We start from the raw sequence: 22,634 nt of genomic DNA on the forward strand, positions 1-22,634 counted from the left end.
TATATAGGTATCTGAGGTGGTGACTAATATCATTGTCTTTTAATAAGGTGGTTAATTTTCACATTCCTGTGAGGTAAATGGCACAGTGGACATCAGTAAATTCCATCTTCCATCCAGTGGATGCTATCATATAGATTATAAGATGTAGCTATGTATATGTATAAAAGTTGAAATCAACTCAGCTGATTTTATCAGTTTCATAAGTGCTGCACTCCAAACAAATGAGACCTTATCTCTTATAAAATAAAAAAATTGGGCAGCACACTTTTATTAGCAAACATGTATGTGAGCAAGTCATGTGTCATGTGTCAGACACAGAGGCACTGTAGCTCTAACAATGCCTATTTTTGCTCTTAGCCAAGGCAATCCCCATTCTAAGGCTGGGTGATGTTGACATCTAAAACTGATTGTGCACCAATGCACCACATCGTTTCAAATTCCCATCAATGTGCTAGTCTTTGGACACTGCTCTGAATACACAATTAGATATTTAATTAAAAGGGATAATTGTCTGTAAAATAACATTTTAGCGTGATATATACAGTAACAAGATAATTTGCAATTTGTCCTCAATTTTGTCCTTTTTGCGGTTCTTGAAATATCGACATATTGTGTTTTGCAGCTCTCAGGCTTGGAAGTTCAACTGCATCTGGCTGCTAAGGCTTAATTATTATAGTCATTAATTTACAGGTGCAGGCTAGAAATAAGCAGCACAGGAACACTAATAATTAAAAGCATACCAAATAAATAATAAAGATCTGTTGGAAATATGCTTGGAACATATCACTCTAACACAATGAATGTTTATTTAACAGTGAACTTCCCCTTTAAGTTGAGTGTTTTTAATAATGACAGAAATAGATAGATGATACATAGATAGAGATCAATAGAGGTGATAGATTGATGATAGATGATAGACAGATATTAATGTATCTTGTAAACTAGTATAATAAATATGAATAGACTGTATGATTTATCTGAAGCACTAATTGTCTGACAATGTAATAGATTTGTTGACTATGAATATCAACAAGATGTTTTGGACTTCAAGCTTTAAACTATTTTTCAGTGATATAAAAAGATAGATATGAAACACGGCATAAGCAATTACAGCTGGGAGGGACAGGGCAGACTTCTAAGACATGTGACTCACATTTACTGTCACTTTCTCCATTTTCATGATGGACGGCATTTGAGATATATTACTTGTGATATATGTATACAAGTACTAATGGCAGTGACATGGCAAAGGCTTAGGCCCCAAGGACCAAAGGATAATAATGACTGTCACATGTTCACTGAATCCATTTCCCCCCATAGGATTAAAAGGGATTAATGACAGCAACAAGATTAGTATGCCATTGGGTGACTGATGTTTTATTCCTGCAATATGACACTTAAAGGTATTATTGAATATCTAAAATTGCAGAGAAAAATGATTGCAAAATCCAGCAGATTTCACCTTTAGCATATTGCTGTACTTCTGATTTACTCATTCCCTGAGAACAGAAAGCTCCTTGGGGAACACTGCCTATATTTAACAGGTTTATATTCATGCAGTGTATATGTGTTATCCTCCTATCTTTTTATGAGGAATGCTGTAGTGGAATTTGGTTTGCCTCCCTGGTTATGGTCCCAGGAGTTAAAGGTTTGAATAAGGCTTACTCGCTTCTACTTGCCCATCCGTGTGCAGCAGCACAGGAATGGCTGGCATGGTGGGGGGGGGGGGCACATTCACTCGGTGAAGTAATATGGGCAAGCATTCCAGTTGGGTAATTATTTTGTAATAGTTCTTGCATTGTTGATTGACATTGGTAATAAAGCTGTGGCCTTTTCAATCCACCCAGGTGCCTCAGTGTTGTTACTTATAACTGAAAAGCAGGGTCTCATAAATGGTGATGACTAGTGATGGGCGAAATATTTCACCAGGCATGGATTTGTGGCAAATTTCTGTGTTTCGCCATTGGCGGATTGTTTTGCGAAATGGATGAAAAAATTTGCAGAGGAAAAAAATCGCTGCACGTCCAAAAATTGTCGCCTGCGTCAAAAGAATAGTTGTGCGTCAAAAAAGAATAGTTGCAGGTGTCAAAATAATAGCCATACGACAAAAGAATAGCCGCGGGTGACAAAAGAATAGCTGCGGGCGACAAAAGAATAGCTGCGGGCAACAAAAGAATCGCTGCGGGCGACAAAAGAATAGTCGCAGGCGACAATTTTTTTTGACGCGCAACATTTTCGGCATTTGGCAAATTTTTCACCATTTCTCTTGATGCTGCCCAGGTCATTTGATTTTTTTACTCTAGCATCAATAGATTAATGAAGGACAACTGCTTATCGGTACATATTGTGGTGCAAGCAAATTAAAAAAAAAGGTTCATGGTCTTTACAGTACTAGTAACACTAGTTTTTTTCCAAGCACAGTACCTTTAGCAGCTGAATGACTTTTCATAAGACACATGAAATGATTTTGCATATATTGAATATATTGCTTATATTTTCCTAGAAATAACAGTTTAGACAGCTGAAAGGCCATGCTGCATGTTAAAAACTGACGAAGCGATTACTTTCTGCTGCGTCTTAATTAGTTTCTTGATATCACCATAGCAGCACCAAATGCATCCAAACCCGAAGTGATATTGACCTTTTACACTGTGATTAGCACATGAATAAAAAGCTCTCATACATCGTTTATGTTCATAAAATGTCACCACAAATTTCATAGAGAGTTAAAATGTTTGAAAGGAAATTGAATGAGACAGGGTAAAAAAAGAAGATATATTTACCAATAATTCCCTCGCATCTGCAATTTGTATAAAGTGTAGCTACAATGGATCCATGGATGCCCCAAGAGAAAAATGACTTTTGAGTGCTTATAGCTAATAAATGGGGGCCATTATTTATGAATGGGAGAACAAAGATGTTTGTAGAAATTTTCTATAACTGCAGCCTCTACTGTGTTAAATCAGAAGCTACTTTCAACAGCCTGCCTGCAACCTCTAAATGAGGCACAGTAGGCTTTAAATGTTGCTTCCCCATTAATAAAGGAATCACAACAAAATAAATGTCTGTTGATTCACTATTTGAAGATTCTATAAAGATGATATCCCTTCTTCCTGGATACTGGTCACTCTATGAAGACATATCTGCTTTGACATAAGTGGATCTTTTAAATAAGTTCCTTTGCACTGATCAACATCTTGATGGCTTTAGGTGGGTTACCAGTGCATGGATTTCCCTCCTTGTGACAGCAAGGAGGGAATTCCTAATTTTATTCCTAAAAAAAGAGAGATTGTGCTTCCCAGAATGAACATGGGCTACTGTCAAACTTGGAAAAGGAACCTTAATCATGGCTGAGCTACTCACTAGACCAGTCCCTTTCCTCTACTGATTAGTATATCAGGCATTAAATCTCCTGGCAGTGCACTAACTGGCTTTGGGGAACTCCACATGGTTTGGCTCTGCATTGATTTGATTTCCACTATAGTAGCTGTGGTAGGATAAAAAACATGTTCCCTTGATGAACCAAGAAGAAGCAGGAGGAGCCTGTAAAACTGCTCTAAACACCAGGACGTATTGCAAAAAAACATTATACAATAACAAGATGGTATAATCAGTTGATTTAAATAGTATAATTAAATAATGCAATTACCCCTTTAAAGGGCAGTCAACATGTCTCCAAAATTTCCCTCACCTAAGCTGGAGGCTGACACAAGTGATCCACCCAGGAGATATGCTCATACTTACAAGTACATATATACAGGCACATAAATTAATACTACTGTTTGCAGCAGTGCATATGAACTGGTAGCATTTACAGACAAAACCCAAAATAGTTAGGTCTACAATCTATTCTGCAGAAATGCTCTCTGGGTAAAGAGCCCTAGAAGTTTTCTCTGATTGCAGCTGCCATTTTAGCTTGGTCTTCACAGTTTCCTGCTGTATAGCTCTTGCAGGTATAGCTGAGATTATACATTCTTATGGGAGGAGGGGGGAGTTCTTGGGGGGGGCAGCAGAGGGGAGAGAGCTGCACATACTCTGGCCCCAGGATGAAGTCAGATACCCAAAGAACATGTTTACAAAAAAGGAGACAAGACATCCTGTGTTTCTTTTGATTAAGGGCTCAGTGCTGTAGTTCTGTAAGTGCTTATGGCTGTATTTACATAGACCTTTCTGATAAAGCTTACTTAGTTTTTACCTTTCCTTCTCCTTTTAGTCAAATAAGAAGCCTTTGGTGTATGTAGCATTCTAATGGGATCTAGCTGCCATGTTGGTTCCTATTATGCAGCACATAAAGTTCAGTATTAATGATCCCAAACAAGGGACTCTGTCATTTAATGTAAACCTTTCCTCTCATATTTTTAGTTCTTTATATTTCCATCCTCCCATTTAGTGTGAGTCAATGGCACTGATATGCAAGGGAGCATTATTGCTCAGCAGAGCAATGAAACCATGCATGGTACATTTTTGGTTACATAATGTATGAGACATAACTGTGTAACAGTTTCTCAAGTCCTAGAGATGCACAACTAATAAAAGCGACACAGATAATCTCTGCAGGGGCTGACACACTTGCTCATCAAGATTATGCACCATGCTTTATATTTTGCTGCTATTAAATGTTATCTTTTTTAAAATACAGCACTTCTTTAGTTGATATTTTAAAGGCATTTTCACCAAAATTAGTCAGTTTGCTCTGTGGTGCCCAATCAGATAAAACTGTCCAAAACACGACTGAAGCCACCCACATTTAGGTAACTTATTTAGTGCTTTTACTCGTGATCTACAGCACATACTTGATTAACTTACTTCATAATGTGCATCCAATGCATCATGAGGGACTGAACCATTTTACTTACCAGAGAGAGGAACCTTCTGTTCCTGTGACTTCTAAATAGTCATATGCATCTTCTAACTGGAAGTCTGTGAAGATCAGGGCAATTGTATCCCCGACCTCTGCTAATATTGTCCATGTACAGTCTGCATTGTTATTATATTCCGATGGAAAATGAGGGCTGGTGATAATTCCACTTTGGCCTCTTAATGTTCCTCCACACGCATCATCCGCTGATGAGAAAATAGGAGAGACATGATGGGGGTGAAAAGGAGCAAACATTTTCTGAGAAGGTAAAGCAATATCATTTTGAAAACATAATTACAATGACACTTTCACCTGCTGTACAATTCTATGTTGTAGGGTATCTGTCAATGTTTGTGTCAGTCTGTATATATTAATAAAACATATTTCTGTCATGTATTTCGTTTTTAAAGGAGAAGTCTCACTGTTTCATTCATCACTAATTATTAAGCTTACAAACTTAGAGGGAATATTTACAGGGACACAGCTCTGTAGCCTTGTGGGCAGCCATTCAAGCTGGAATAAAGGAAAAAAGGCTACATAGCAGAAAACAGGCTCTGTAAAATACAATGGTGTTTTATAGAGCTTATCTGTTATCTGCCGATGATGCTAAATGCTTTTTAGCACTTCGGTTTGAGTCACTTCCCCCATGGCTACACAGCACTTTAGTTTATGTTAACTATACAAGCCTTTTTGAAGCAAACACACAACGTTTACCAGTGCAGGGCAATAGTACATATTTTAATTACTTTGATAGATTTTCATTCTTTGTTACTGTTTCTTTAACCCTACTGTATTGTCTGCTCAACCACACTTTACTCAATTATTCCTGGACTACAAATCCCAGCATACTTTAACATATAATTAAGATCAAGGCATGCTGGGAGCTGTTGTCCAGCAATATCAGAGTTGTATTTTTAAAGAATGCTGCAATGAGAATCTCAGCTGATCTGTGTAATTCTGGTTCCTGAAACTAGAAATTGAAGGTTTTAGGTACAGTTTTTACAGTTTCACTGTATAAATCTGTCCTTTATCCCAATGGTTGAATACAGTGTAGTATAATGAACTCAAATTAATTAACAATCACTGTATGTAAGATAATCAGCATCTCACTGGTGAATTCTCTTGCATCTATAAATACATTTTTTGGTAAGTAGAGATTGTTTTACATGTGTGATTATGTATTTCTTCAACTTCTATAAAGAACTAGGGGGCACACTGTGGAACAACTTAAAGGTTGGGTTACTGTCCCTTTAAAATGATATATTACCTTTTTAGGTGGCATGACAAAAGGATAATGTCTTCCAGATGCCTTAAAACATATACTGTATATACATCAGTATACAATTTTATATGAATTTAATAGCATGAGACTAGTCAGACAGACCCATGTAAAAATAAAGTTTGCCTTTTTATTACTAACACTGCCCTAGGCATGGCTCAGAATTTTGGGTGTTGTGCATTACGGGTTATTGCACAGTATGCATTACATATTGTGATCCTAGACACTGAACACCCATTAGAGCTGAAATACATCACAAGATGAAAGTGTTCATTTAAACTGACTTTGTATTTGCTGGTGTTCACTCTGCTGTCTAAGGGAATGATTGGATCTACAATGTGCCAAGTAAAGCAGCCTTGCACCATAACAGAGCTGTCAAAAAGCATCACTGTGGTTAGTAATACAATGTCCTATAGGCTTGTTTTGCTCTGAACCATAAATGTACTCATCCTGCTAGATAACTACAGATATATGGACATAACATGTGTGCATTTGAGTGTTTGAGGGAATGTGTGTATGTAAGTACATGTAGTACAGACTTGTACTTTGGTACAGAAAAATAAAAAAAAAAGTTTTCTTTGGTCAAACCTTACAATTCATTGGCTAATTTGAACTTGTTAATGCAAGAAAGAAAACACATGCTTTGAGACATCAATATTTACATCTTATAACTCTTAAACACACATTATATCAGTGATTTTAAAGTTATTTGTAAATAGAAAGTTGCCATAGGAGCAGGGTTAGTAGAAACTGGGAGGATGGTGGGAATACAGATGTAACCTACAGTGTCTCAACTTCTGATTCTCAAATGTTGAAAGGTGTGAATTAGAAAATGTTTTTCAAGAAGGATCGACCTTTTGCTAGCCCTTGAGAACTGGGGACAGGTTTTGACAGTGTTGCTTTACGATTCCATCCTTGATGTTGCTGGACTGATTTTAGCCTTTATAACATACTGGAGTGGCTGAAAGTTCCACTGATCATATAATTTTTTTTCCACAGTATAGCTCAGCGCTCAGAGGTCATTATGGAAAAGAAGAAACATTTATTGGAGAAATTGATGTTTCACTGACCCCAGAGGCCTTTATCAACCATCAATTTTCCAATAAATGTTTTCCTTTTTCATTAAGACTTGTGAGTCCTGATCTATTTTTGAAATGTATTATTGATATAGCCTTTGCACCCAAGTTAATAAGCTTCTTTCATACACAATATCTCTTCTGAGCACACAAACACACCTGCACAGACCACTGAATTTGTGTGAATTTATTCTTAATTTTTATGGCACAAGCAAAACTATGGTGTATATTACCATTTGCACTAAATAGGCAGTTATGCTGATTAAGAATACATTTTTTCTGCCCAAGAACTAATAGTTTAGTGTGTATACTGCAGACAGTGAGGTTCACAGGGACTATAGGTACCTGTGAAATGAACCAGCAAACAATCACACAAAATAATCTGCTCCTTTCCAGACCTTGTTTAGGTCCCAAGATAAAGGACTACAGAGCTTACAATTTTTTGCTATGACCAGACTCCTAGGACTAAAGGGCTTCACCTAGATACATTGAATGCAAGAAGCCAAGGCAGGTCATGGGAACATAATGTGCTAAAAGGTACTGGCACAATGTGCTGAGTCATAAAAAGGTATAATTACCAATACCCATTTTCATAAATACAACACAGAATTGTGGAAATAACTGACAATGCTTTAAAAAAGATAAAATACAGAGACCGCAATTTCTATTAACAAAGGTAGAATATTTTTGGACAGACCCACAGCATTCCCCACTACACCACATCCATGCCCAATTTATCCAAACCATACCCTGTAAATCCCTGACCACGTCCCTTGTTTCACCTCCATTGAGGGTAGAATATAGGAATGGGGCAGATATGAAGATAATTTTTTGAGCAGAATACATGAAACCAGTATATATAACTACATATAGGGACTAATCCATCCCCTATAAATAAGGCTGTTGTCCCACGGAGAGATTTAGTCGCCCATGATAGATCTCTGCTACTGCAGGCGACTAATCTCTCCAAAATGCCTTTCCACTGGCAACAAAGGGAATTGCTGGTATAAAGGTCTATGCATCCCTTCGGCTTTACTAAGTCATGCAAAGTTGCCTGCAGGAAGAGAAATTAGTCGCCCACGATAACAAACATCTATCACAGGTGACTAAATCTCTGTGGGACATTAGTCTTAGATGACCAAAAATGTAATTAAAAATGCAAGATTTCACAAATGATAAAGCAGTTGTTAAGTTTTAAGCAACCTTGTGGTGAAGCATTGCTTCATACATAATTATTATATTACAGGTATGGGATCCGTTACCTGGAAACCCATTATCCAGAAAGTTTTGAATCATGGGAAGGCCACCTTCCATAGACTTCATTTTAAATAATATAATATTTCAAAACTGATTTTCTTTTTAATAACAAAACAGTACCTTGTACTTTATGCCAACTAAGATATAATGAATCCATATAGGAGGCAAAACAATTCTATTATTGTTATTAATGTTTAAATTATTTTTTAGTAGATTTACGGTATGGAGATCCAAATTTTTATCCAGAAAACACCAGGTCCTGAGCATTCTGGATAACAGGTCCCATACCTGTATTACCTTTCATAGTATAGGTAGGGGATCTGTTACCAAAATGCTTGGGGCCTGGGGTTTTCTGGATAAGTGATCTTTCAATAATTTGGATCACCAAACCTTAAGTCTGTTAAAACATTAAAGAAACCCAATAGGATTGTTTTGCCACCAATATGGATTAATGCAGCTTAGTTAACATCAAGTACAACATATTGTTTTATTACTGCAGAGACGTTTTAAAAACTATGATGGGAGATGGCCTTCCTGTAATTCAGAGCTTTCTGGAAATTTTCAGCCCAGATGTTTCTTTTTCTCAGATAACTTTTCTGTGGAAATAGTAGAATGTTCTTTCTTTAACTATATGGTCTACAGTCTTTTCTGTTATGTCAAGTCTCTGCTTCATAGCCCCCCTCACTCTTTACGCAGAGTGGTATAAAGCTGAATAGAAATCATAAAATCATTATTTTTCTTTGATGAAACATGATACTTTATAAACCTAGGAACCTTTACTTTCATATACATCAGTGCAGCAGTTCTTAATACAAAATGAATTAGTAATAAACTGGTGACTAAAACCTGCTCCCTAACTTGCATATCTCACTGACAGGTGGAAAGTGTCTATGTGCCTCTGCCCACTCTTCATTATTATAGCACTGCTGAATGGCCAAGAGAAAGTGTAGAAACCTGAAGCAATTTTTCTATGTCCAAGGTAGGGCATAAATAGAAAAGAGAAAATAGATTTGCACTGAATATTACCTGCCACATGCCAAATAAACGTTATTAATTCGCTGATGTATGGGTTGATAGTGCTATTCTTTTATTGAGGGTATGTTGCTTGCTTTTACAAGCAGTATATTTTCATGTATGGGTAAGATATTTATTATCAAGCCCAAGAGATTGGTGCAGGTGGCGAAAACTCTTTAGTAGCCACCACATAATTGAAACATGATATGCTGTTGCATACACTTTCAAAGCTCTGCATCCCTCTCTGATCTGATGAAGAAGTCTCTCTAGCTTTGAGCTTGCACTTTTATTTTGATCCCTTATCAAGTAATCACAATCCAAACTGGGCATTAAATCAAACAGTATGTCAAGTTCAATGAAATTTCAGCTCAAATGTTAATCTTCCCTACTATTTCTCATATAATCTTTTTCTTGGTTTTCTGTGCAAGTCTTACATAATTCCATGGCTCTGTTTTGAGTCACACAGCCTAGGGGAGTCTAAACCAAATAAAATATGTTCAGTGATTCTTAGAGTCATTTAGCAAACCGAGACATGGCAGCATGCTTTATATAGCATATAAATATGAGGTCCCTATTTATATTTGGAAGATACCAGAGCAAATCTTTCAAAGTAACCATGTCTGTTCAGCTCCTGCATACAGTCACAATTCTCAGGTCATGTCAGGGACTGATGTGAATGATGCATAACCTCTGTTAAGCACTGCAGAAATGTGTATATAAATAGCAGGAAATAAATAAATAAATAAATAATATTTTCCTTATTCTGAAAATTCCAGGTCCTGACCTTGATAACAGGTCCCATAACTGTAGTATGAGTTTGGGCCAACATGCTTTCATGCATAATAGATCTTGCCAAACTAATTTATACATGAGGGGGTGAGCAGGAACTTAGACTGGTGTGGCACTGGATATAATCTACATACACTTACTAAAGCATTTGCTACAGTACCACAAAGAAAGGCTACTGACTAAATTAAGAGAAATTAACCTAGATAATAATTTGTTTTTCAGTACAGAACAGGCTAAAGGATAGATTACAAAGAGTGATGATGAATGGAACATTTTCTAATTGGACCAGTGTTGCTAATGGAGAACAAGAACCTCAGAAGTCTGTCTTTAGGACTTTGATTTCTTTTTCTTCACAAATTGCCTTGTAGTTGGCATTGTAAGTACTGTCTCTGTAATTCCTGATGATATTAAGGTGGCCAAATTTATAGGGGTCATTCACTTACCACAGATGCAATGAGCAAAGTGCACTTTTGAATGCAATCTCCATGTTTTTTACCCACTATGCCAAGGGGAGTTGTACCTAACGCAACTTCATAAAAATTATCGCAATTGTGCCTACACTTTAATGTAAATGAGACACAATTGCACTATAAAATCTATTTGGCATTTTTTCTTTCAACATTGTGCGCCCACTTTTTTTTTATCACATCTGTGCTGTGCCTATTGACATAGGGCACTGTGGGAGTACTGAAACTACCAGCTGTTTTAGAGATGGCAGTAATTCTCGGCTCCCCTGAGTCATTAGGCACAGCAGTGCTTGGATCAGAAGAGGAGGCAGGAGGAAGGTAGCGGCAGCAACTATACAGAAGTGCAAGGAGAGCATTTTGCTGCAACTGACTGTGAGCAAATGTGTGGGCTAACAACTTCTCTTGTGGTCTTTAGGTTCCATTCAAGATGTTACCCTTTTACAAAGGAATGTGACTAAACTGGATAATTGGGCAGCAACCTGGCAAAATAACATGAATGCCTATAATACGGTGATTAAAATTATGTTGCGGGTCTCCTCAATTGCGAACCATTTGGTGGTCATTAAGGATAAGAGACTTTGCAACTCTAGTTGTGACACAGTGTCAGTCAGTGGGGGTCATTTATAAAATATGAGCAGAATTACTCGCACAGTGAACATATTTGCCCTCCCCATGTTTATATTTATAAAGCTGGACAAGACTGGCACGTTTAATGTGCAAACATTTTTATTAATTTTTTATTCACAGTGTCAAAGGTTTTTAAATATGGCATATTTGCCAATTGCAAATTTTAATAGTTACACCACAATTTTGGTGGCAGAAAAAATGTTTGCTAAACTGATTTAGCAAGTTGGGAATTTATATTTGTAAAGTGAAAATTGGTTCTATATTTGCGCACAATAAACACACAAAGAGAAGATGCTCTAGCAAACCACAATCTCATTTGAGAATTTTTGTGCGCAATTTGCATTTCACTGTGATTCAGAAGGGAAAACATGCACAAAACAACCATTTGTGAAAAAAATATGCCATGCGAAAACCTATAAATGACCCCCCCATGTCTATTAAACCTAATAAAGTTAGTGGGGGCCGTTTATAAAATTAATGCGCAGTATTATTCCCACAGTGAACATATTTGCCCCGCCCATGTTTAAATTTATAAAGCTAGACAAGATTGCTGCATGTAATGTGCATGCATAATTGTGACTTTTTTTTGCAGTTCGAATAACAGCTTTAAATATGGTATATTCGCAAAGTGGGAATATTTCTGTGCACACTCTGCATCCAAGTTGCGCCACAACATTGATGGCGGAAAAAATATTTGCTAAACTGATTTTGCATAGGTCCCTGGTATGGCCTCACCTTTAGTAGGCAGTGCAGTTTTGGGCCCTAGTGCTTAAGAAGTATATTAATAAGCGGGAGAGAATGCAACTAAAGTGGTAAAGGGAAAAGTCAAACAATTTTAAGTTATGTTTTTTCAACCAGAAACAATGTAACTATATTTTTATAGGATTAAAGGCTTGTTTAGTATCACACAAGTGCCAAATAAACATTTGTCTATCCTAATACGAAATGTGTCACCACTGTGAATTTCAACAGTCTCTTTATAACCAAGAAATATCAGGGGGTAAATACTAAATTATCACAGTACTTTTATTGGGGAAGTTATCTCTGGAGGGTATGTGACTGTGCAACCAGGAAAGCAAATCACTTTATTTCACATACAGATAAATGCATACATACATACCTCTGCATGAGGGCAGAGGAAAATCCCAAGAGGCACTGCTTTGGGAGTTTGATACACAGGTCAGCAGGGCATGTCCCTCCAATATATAACCTATATTGCAGCTATACCGAACTTTATCCCCCACGTTAAACGTTGACCCCTGCTGCAGTCCGTTCTGAAGGCGGCCGGGATTCCCACAGGTGTGGCTTGGCAATACTGTAGAGATACAAAGAAAACAAGGGATGTCAGATAATAAGAGAAATCTAGGAATCAATACTTATTTCTCATCAGTTTTAAAAGAAGACTGCAATGTGTATGCATATATTTACTGTATAATAAATAAATAAAATATATATAATTACAATAACTGCATCGCAAGTTTCAACTCCACAATGAACTTGTTGGCATAAAATGGGAATAGAGAAGGTCTCTAAAAAAAGAAGGAGGTAAACAACAACATACATTTGTAACTACATTCTTCCACTACATGAATATGATACCCTACAACCATGATACCCTTTTAGGAACTTACTTAATTCAAACCCCTTACAAGTTTTTATGTGTCTTGTTTTGTCTTAAGGGAGGAGGTTTGGTCCAGTACCATGGGCAGCACCAGACCAAAACACAGCCCAGTCTAGTTATTTAAATTTTGAAAAAGCAAGATAGATAGATTACAAAGAGTGGTGGCAAATGGAACATTTTCTAATTGGGCCAGTGTTGTTAGTGGAGTACTGCAGGGGTCAGTCATTGGTCCTTTGCTTTTTAACTTTTTATTAATGACCGGGAGGTGGGCATAGACAGTACTGTTTCTATTTTTGCTGACGATACTAAATTGTGCAATTTTTTTACGTTCCATGCAGGATGCTGCCACTTTGCAGAGTGATTTGATAAAATTGGAAAACTGGAAAATTGGAAAAGTGCAAAGTAATGCACTTTGGTAGAAATAATATCAATGTGAGTTACACAATAAATGTGTTGGGGGTTTCCTTAATTGAGAAGGATCTGAGGATTTTTGTAGATAACAAGTTGTTTAATTCCAGGCAGAGTTATTCTGTGGCTACTACAGCAAATAGAGTACTGTAACATAATTTTGCCTCTTTATAGGCCTCACCTTAAGGCCTCACCTTGAGTATGCAGTGCAGTTTTGGGCTCCAGTCCTTAAGAAGGATATTAATGAGCTGGAGAGAGTGCAGAGACATGCAACTAAACTGGTTAAGGGGATGGAAGGGTTAAACTATGAGGTTAGACTGTGAAGGTTGGGGTTGTTTTCTCTGAAAAAAAGGCGCTTGTGAAGAGACATGGTTACGGTATGGGTCTATGTGTGTGCTTTGAGAAAGGAGAGAAGGAATGGAGGGAGGGAAAGAAGGAAGGGAAAAAAGAAAAAGAAGAACTTCAGAAACAAACAAAAATTGAGTTAAGGACTAGAGAAAAAAATGTGCCATTGCTTGCATACAGAAAGCAACTCAGTATTTACAGTATATAATGTAGCAAGCATGCATGAAAGCAAAGAGAAAGTATTGACTGAAGTAAACATAACTAACAATAATTACATTCCTTATAACCTATTGATAAGCTATTGTGTAAATAGACTATTCTTTGCGATGAAACCGCAGTGAAGCTGTAAATGAAAGCTGATTTATACAAAAGGCATATATCCTTTCTATATTATTCAGGCCATATGACACAGTAAACTCATCACACAACTCCCTAATGACTTCAGTGTGTAATAGTCCCAACAGAAACATTATATCTGTATCTGCAAACACACCCCACACATTTACACATAAGAAGAAATCAATACTACCCAAAGTCAATACAAAATGGTTCTAGGAAAGTACAGTTCCTATCAGTCATGTAGGTTTGCTGGAATCCCCCCAGGTAGCAGAGACAAAAGAAGAATGCAGTATTACATCTACTGTATACTGCTGAAGAAGAAAAGCATTAATAATCAAGTGATTAAGTCGACTTTTTGTGAGCAAAGATTTTGTCAAAACTGATAGGAAAGATGCTGTAGGCTCCACTAAGATAAATGGGGATGAGATGCATAGGGACAAATAATTGGCATGTTTTATATTGGCTCCTACAATTGTATGAGTTAAATTACCTGCAAACATACATGTCAATAGGTTTTTTCATAAAAAGGTAAATGAATAATTGTAAATTGCCCTTGGCTACTAAGGAAGAAAAAGCCACAAGAAGAGAAGAACATGTGCTTTCTATCAGTTGTGCTCCTGTTCAGTGGAATAGGTTCATCATGAGAAAGGGTTTGATATAACTGTTGGCCCTGGAGAGCTGGGGCTCTCTCACATGCATGCGCAAAATGAGCAAACTGGGGCACAAAGTATCATTTGCATGCTAGTGTCACAACATGGCCGTCTGCACTGGGAGCTCCATCTTGTTGCTGGTGGCATAGTGCCCATTAGGTGCATTTTTTTTTTGGTACAAAAAGGTATTTTTTTTACCTATTAGCCAGCACTTCTAGTGAGGTAAATAGTTTTTCACCAGTAGGTGCCCTTTAAGATGCTTGTGGCTATAGCCAGGATGTCCTTGGCTTGGTCAAGGCAGTTAGGGTCTAAAGTAGTTAAACGGATATAACAGGGGAGCACTCACCAGACGCCAGTTTCTTTCCAAGAGTCCCGTGCTTGCACATCCAAAGATGCCCCCGGTCCAGGCATAGGTTAGGGTCTAAAGCATCCTGATTTTTAACTGAACCATGTTGTTTAGCAAATTAATTCCTTATTGAGAAGGCACTTGGTTTTATGTCACAAAGACAGTTTTTGTAACAGGATAAGGGGCCATAAATAAAAAATACACTGCCAATGACCTGAAAGCGTTACCATCGCTGTGCACTGCTTTTTAGAAATGCATGTGGGTCCTGTTAAACAAGATGATAACTAAACAAGAGACCTACACATTTCTTAACTCAGGGAACTGCAGAATAGTTTTGATCATCAATGAGTTGAGAACACGGGAGAGAATCCAAAGACAGCTGGAGTATTTCAGATGAGTAAGTATTCCATGCAAGGAAGCTCCTCTGATGCATAATAAAGCACTGCTTTTATTTTCAGGTATAGGATGCTCAAGGAGGAAAAGCATCCTGTGCCCCTTAATGTAAAGAAGAAAATTATATATTTATTTTTATGCCATAATATATTAATATTTCTGCTCAGTGAGTGCTGAACGAAAAAAAATGTAGTTCTTTCTTTGTTGACATGTTTTATGACTGCATAAGAGAACAGAACAAGAACCAATAGCGACTAATCAGACCTTGGCTCTCATTAATCTAAATCTATTGGTACATGGGACTTTACTGCCATAGCAATGCTCCCAAGGGAGGCTAAAATAAACCAGGTTGTTGATCCTGAAAATCAATTTCAGGCCAACTGAATTTTAATTAGAGATTTATTTTTTTTCCTACTTAAGGCATGTATTTTGTATTATATAGTTAAGCCCTAGGGTAATTGTAATGTGACAGGGATCATATTTGGAATTTGTGAAGTGGGCTGATATACAGCGTAACAACAATATGGAAAATATTGCATTTTTACATGTATTGTGCCTAGAAGAAGTCTTAAGGTGGCTCTACACCATGGTTTGCTTGTTTGAGGTTGTAAATGAGGGAATCCTTCCCCCGATATGCCCAGATTGGGTGGGCAATATTGTTCTAACCATGAAGGGGATGCAAAACGTCAGAGCGAGGATTACATCAATAAACCGAAGTGGTCCTAGATCTAACAGAAAAAGCAAGCCTGCCAAATTGACATCGGGACAAATTGACAATTTTTAGCAAGATATTGGTCAGGAAGGCCTGTTGGAGGGCCCCATACACAGGCAGATAAGCGGCTCAATCAGTCTGTAGGACCAAAATCAGCAGCATAAATCTGCCAATGTACGCCCACCTTACGTTTGGGGGCAACCCCTGGAAAAAAACATCTGCAGATATATAGTATGGTTTGGAACCAACTATCATTCTGGTACATTTTTATCCCGGTATGCCATTGTTAGGCTAAAGGTGCAACACCCTTAATCCCACTGCAGCATCTTTTCCAAGAATCCCTTCCACATTTTCTGTGCTGCATCCTTTAAATATTTTTCATTTTCCACATTTCTTTGTGAAGTATTAGAAAAATATTCACAATTATAATTTCTTAGCGAGGAACCTTACAGTGCAATTGTTTTTATGATGTTACAGTTTTTATTATTTTCTCTTTATTAGCATGTTTTTGCAATTTTCTAAATCCTTTTTCCCAGTGATAATGTCTACGTATAATTGTTTATAGGGAACTTGGCATTGTTCGTATTTGTTTTTTGTTGTTTCCCAGCTAGAAGCTCAGTATACGTGCATTTCTGTGGGGATCAGGTTAAATGTGATGTAAATTGCTGGAAGGTATACATTCAGTAAAAGATAAGTTTGGGTTCCTGAGACCTTAATAAAATAGAAAAATTCAAAATTCAGGAATATATACTTGACTAGGCAAGAGCAACATATTTCTTCTGATGGCAAAAAATTAGTGAAATGCAACTTTTTTGGTGTGACTTCTTTTGACACTACCGCAACTTTTTCTACGCTACCGCAACTTTTTGTATGCTACTGCAACTTTTTTTGATGGAACCACAACCTTTTTCATGCAATAGTGACTTTTACCTCACTAGACAAATTTTTGTCAAAGTGAATTTTTGCAGTAGTTTCGCCAATTCCATTTTCATGGGAATCTATGCTACAACTTTGCTATGGCTTTGGTTTCATCAAATATGAAAAATATAATAATGGCAATATTAGAATTGTTCCATATTAGAAAAAATTGCAAATCTCGCACCCTAAAAACCGCCAACAGCATAATTAGAACTTCTACAAACTTTTTTTCTCAAGGAAAAATGCTCATGGACTTTAATGCATATGATGCCAGAAAAAATGCCGCAAAAAATTACCCATTGACTTTTTTGATTTTGGTGAAATGGGGTTGTTTCACTCATTATTACAGAGGAGTTAACCAGTACCTATGCTGTCCTATGTACACCCCATCTCCTACACATTTACAGTCTATGTTCCCCTCATCTCTGCCTCCAGGTTTTGTAATAATTGCCTGACAGAGGGCTGGGGGCATGCAAAAATGTTTCTATACATAGGCACTGGCCCCAATATGCTATATAGAGAATACAGCCCCGGGGTTGACTGTATGCAAATTATACACTCCTTTAAACTAGTTTAATGATAAAGATTATCAAATATGTGGGGAACAGGTGAGCTGGTAAAGCAGACCTAATTATTACTTATGTCTTTGTAATCACTTTATAACTGATTATCTTCATAGTCAGGTTACCTGCTGAGCTCCCTTTGCTCCTGGGCCATCCTGCAGTTGGGCTTGTAGTTATCTAGACTGGTGTGGACAGGGAATTCCTATACCTTATGTCTGAGTGACAGACATACTGTTGTCTAATAGAGCCTTTTACTAGTTCCTTAGGGGCTACTTTGAGAGCTTGTGCTTCAGGAGAACAGGTGAAACAGTAGAGCAGACCTAATTTCTCCTCAATATTCTCCTCAATTTGTAATCGGAGACTTACAAATAGCTCTAATTATACAAACCATGAAGAAAAAAAAATCTCTGAAAGGTGGAAGGGACTGTACTAAATGTACAATATGGGCTGCGAGATGGTGTAGAACTAATGTTTCATTTTCTGCAGTGATTGTCAAAGAACCAATTTAATTAAATTACTAATTTCATTTTCTTTCCTAACAAATCCACTTCTTTTCTGCTTTTCCTTTCCTTAAAATTAATGGTTGGAACCTTTCTATAAACCTTTCTATAAATAAGAATCCATCATTTCATAAGTTAGTACATAACAGATACCGATCTTTACTTAATGATGTGTTAAAATGAAAGCAATGTTGACCTAAATTATTGGTTTATTAAACATTTGCTGAAGTGCATGCATGTTGAAGAATTATTTCAGTTTTGTCTAGTTCTATGAACACAGTACATAAATAAACCTGCCGTATAACTCTCCCACTGCACTTTCTAGCTGTCCAGAGCAGATGAGACAAACTTAATCACACATGTAAAAGATTGTGTTTTTATTATCACTACAGGGGCCATGTACAGTATAACTGCAAGTACAACTCGCAAAGCACAATTTTGAGCACAATCACCATGTTTTTGCAAGACAGTGATGCAATTAGCACAACTGCTCTACACCTGTCACAAGTTACCACAACTAGGAGCACATTTTGTCACAAATCAAAAGCAATTGCACATAAATTTGTCTGCCATTATTCCTAATTAGTGATAAGTGAATCTGTCCCGCTTCGCCATAAAATTCGTGATACGACAAGAGAATTCGCGAAACGGCAAAAAATTCCCGAAACGCATTTGTCATGCAATTTATTTTTGTCGCCCACACCTTTTTTGATGCAACCGCGTCCTTTTTGACGCACCTACGCCGTTTTTGACACAAAAGTGCCCAATTTGACCCGTGACAAAAAAAAAATTCCGCGGGAAGAATTTTCACAGAAGTTTTGCGAAACAATTCACCAATGGCAAAATGCAGAAATTTGCTGCAAATCCAGCCCTGGAAAAAAAATTTACTCATCACTATTCCTAATGTTTGTCTTGTGAGTTACCTTATCCCTTGCGTCGATAAGTGCAACAGCACTTGATTCGGAGAAGAAGGCAGGAAGGACTGAGCAGTGCTAAGCACATCTATACAAAAGTGCAAGGAGCACATTTTGAAACAAATACCTTTAATCAAATATTTTTTTTTTTTGCACAAGTGACCACCGGGAAATTGTGGGGACCGCAACTGTTGTTTCATGTACCCATGGAGAATTTCATGATCAAGGAACAGGCAACAAGGCATGCAAACTACAGACAACATTTTCATTGGAGGACCTTCTTGTGTTAAGCATGGTGCTTGCAAAAACTATGATTTTTTACTGTTTCGCTAGTTTTTCGGTGAAGCAAAATGGGACAGATTCACTCAGCACTATATGCAAGTTTACAGCAATATTTGGGTAGAAGAACAATTGTTGAGAGAATGTGTGAGAAAATAGATTTGCATATAGCTGCAAATTGTACATCTTGTTTGACTTACATGAAATATATTAAGTTTAGTGAAAACAGAATTTGCATTTTTGGCACCTCGGCCCACATTATTCATATAATCAACAAAAAATGTGCCAAGCTCTGAAATGGATGAACATATCCAGTATCTTTTACTCTTGAGTGATGTTGCTGGCATTGTGCTGCTAACACCTCCAATTTACAATGTGAATTCTGTGGCCTTTCAAAAGTGCTATTATTATTTCTCATCTGGTTGGAGAGTGACTGGCTGGCACAGTGTGCCTACTTTCAGATTTTTCTTTGAAACATTCTATAAAGCAAAACTCATTTCTGCAGCAGGTGTTCCAAATAAAAGGGGAGGGGGAGCAGTGTAGATCACTTTAAAAAGTGCCTGACCCAAAGATTTCATATGTATGCATGAGTCTGTGTCTCCTTTGGTGTATCACAATGGAACAGGAATCTGTATTGGAAGTTAGTTCCACCTAACTATCAGTACATTACAGAATCATTTTGTATACACAGTTCTTTATCAAGGAGGAGAAAAAGGATTATGAAACAAAAATAAATAACAAATTGCACATTAGACAGTTTTTGACTATATACCGGTGTGGAATCTGTTATCCAGAAATACGTTATCCAGAAATACGTTATTCAGAAACTGCAAATTACAGGAAGGCTTTCTCCCATAGACTCAGTTTCAATCAAATAATTCAGTTTTTTAAAAATAACTTTGATGGGCTAGAGAGGAGATTCAAACTTCACCCATTCAATCCCCATGCAGTTCTACTGGGACTTTAGCTTCAGTGACAAACCAGCAGTAAAGTAGCCCGGAAGAGCGAGCCTGGAACAGGTAGAGCGGTACGAGGCCATGACAACGAGGGTGAATAGGAACCCAAAGGAAGTTAGTGTGTAGGATGATGGGAACTGTAGTGCCGAAAGAACAAGTGGGAGGAGAGAGCAGCAGCATAAACAAAAGTAGCAGGAAGAAGGGGGATCACTACCTCATGGTAGCTGAAGGGAGAGGACAGCGTTCCCGCCCGGCCACCCTAGAGTAAGGGATTTGGGGGGTAGGCAACAATGGGGTATTCGTTTGAGTAGTCGCAGCTTTAGGCGTGGTGGGGCTGCCCTAGGGGGAACCGAAAAGGGGCTAAATAGATGAAGGTACAGATGTTTTTCTGGAGGGGCAGGCCTGGGGGCTAGGCTTTGGGGGGGAAACCAGGCATAGTAGGCAGCACAGGAGGTGGGAAAGTTTGGTTGTGGAGGCCTATTCACAGGCTTGAAAGGGTTCTTCAAATGTTTAAGAATGTTTAAGGTTAATTTAAGGTTAGGTAAATCAGCCTTTAGCGGCTAAATGTTATGTTTATGTAATTGGTGTAAAGTATATTGAAATTAAACATTAATTACAAAAATTCTTATTTTATTATTAATAAAATAAACTGTGGCCTTTCCACCCAGAAAAATGCAAGTCTGTGTTGGGTTTAATTAAGGTTTCAATGATTTTTTAGTAGAATAGGTATGGAGATTTAAATTACATTAAGACCACTTATGCGAAAACCCCCAGATTTCAAGCATTCTGGACAATGGGCCCCATATCTACACAGTGCCATAAGTGCAGTTGTGGTCATGCAAAAAAAGGATGTGGTTGTGTGTAGCCATGAGCAAATTTTTTAAGCAGACATGAATTCCCTGTCAAATTCCATATTTTGCCTTTTGCCATTTTTCGTGAAACAAAATTTAGCCTTAAAAATTGTGGTCATGTCAAAAAAGGCACACAAAGAAGCAGTACCTTTGGCACACCAATTACTTTGTTATATTGGGTGCATTCAGTTCCTGAGCCGCTTCCAGGCTCAACCAAGACAGAAAGGCACATAAAAAAAAGTTGCGCTCGTCAAGAAAAGTTGAACGCGTCAAAAAGGTCATGTGGTAGCCACATTTCACAAATTTTTTACTGTCTCTTGAATTTTTGGCGAAGCGAAAATGCGACAGATTCGCTCATCACTAGTTGTGTGAATCAGCTAATAATAATAATAAGAAGAAGAATATATTAAATATTTAGCTACTCCACCTGCCAGTAATGAAAATATTTTTGTACAAGTGTACAGTACAGGAAATAAAACTTACAGCACAAAAAATATGCTACCTTTAAGCAGGTCTTTAATGTACTATGCACATTGGAAATTCAAGATATAATAACTGCCTAATGAACAATATTACATTACGAAATGCTAATTTTAATTTTTATTTATGCATGTTTTATTGTGTTTGCAACTTATATTACATTTCCCCAAATGGCTTTACATAATTATAGCACAGAAAGTAACTGAAAGCAAGAGAAATCAACAGATTCTTTACCATTTGGCATCAGACATGAGATCTATTGTTCAGAATTCTCCGGGTTTTCCAGATAAGGGGTCTCTCTGTAATTTGGATCTCCATACCTTAAGTCTACTAAAAATAATGTAAACATTAAATAAACCCAACAGGATTATTTTGCAACCAATATAGATTTCCAATATGGATTTATTCAGCTTAGTTGGGATCAAGTACAAGGTACTGTTTTATTATTACAGAGAAAAGGGAAATCAATAAGAAAAAGTTGTCTGCAAAATAGACACTATGGGAGATGCCTTCCTGTAATTAGGGACTTTTGGATAACAGATTTCCAAATAATAAATCATATATCAATGTGTTGTACACAGGTATTAATGTAATGAGAAGTAAACATTTTGTAGAGAGAATTCTCTTGCTTTTGTAAATCCGGCTATACCATGAGACCTGATTATTTAGCTAAAGAAGAGAGTCAGATTGCACAGAGCTGATAATCCAGGTAACCAACTCAGGGATCTGATTTTATATAGCTACCACATTGATTGATGACCTCACACAAACATGGCGGAATCACTAAAACCCAGTTCAAGCCTATGTTTTTCATACAAATGTTTGTAGCCCTATGTTACACCCCAACTAAACATAGCAAGCCTTATTCAGGAACGCAGAGCACAGTAGTGCAATTTTCAGTTGTATATCACTATTTATTCATCACAACGCAGAATGTTTTCCCAGAAACCTAGAGTAAAAACAGGCACTGAAACTCGTGCACAACTTTCCAA

The 22,634-nt window shown here is 37.3% G+C and overlaps 1 protein-coding gene across 1 annotated transcript in view; it reads right to left on the reverse strand.

The window, feature by feature from the left end:
• Positions 1-22,634, reverse strand: part of csmd2 (CUB and Sushi multiple domains 2) — a 554,847-nt gene that overhangs the window by 317,499 nt on the left and 214,714 nt on the right. The window contains exons 4-5 of the mRNA XM_018091826.2: positions 12,488-12,682; positions 4,857-5,064 (exon numbers count right to left, since the gene is read on the reverse strand). Of these exons, the coding sequence (XP_017947315.2) occupies positions 4,857-5,064; positions 12,488-12,682 (403 nt within the window). The remainder of the gene's footprint in view (positions 1-4,856; positions 5,065-12,487; positions 12,683-22,634) is intronic.

The sequence above is a fragment of the Xenopus tropicalis genome, chromosome 2, assembly GCF_000004195.4.
Source record: "Xenopus tropicalis strain Nigerian chromosome 2, UCB_Xtro_10.0, whole genome shotgun sequence".
Taxonomy (NCBI): domain Eukaryota; kingdom Metazoa; phylum Chordata; class Amphibia; order Anura; family Pipidae; genus Xenopus; species Xenopus tropicalis.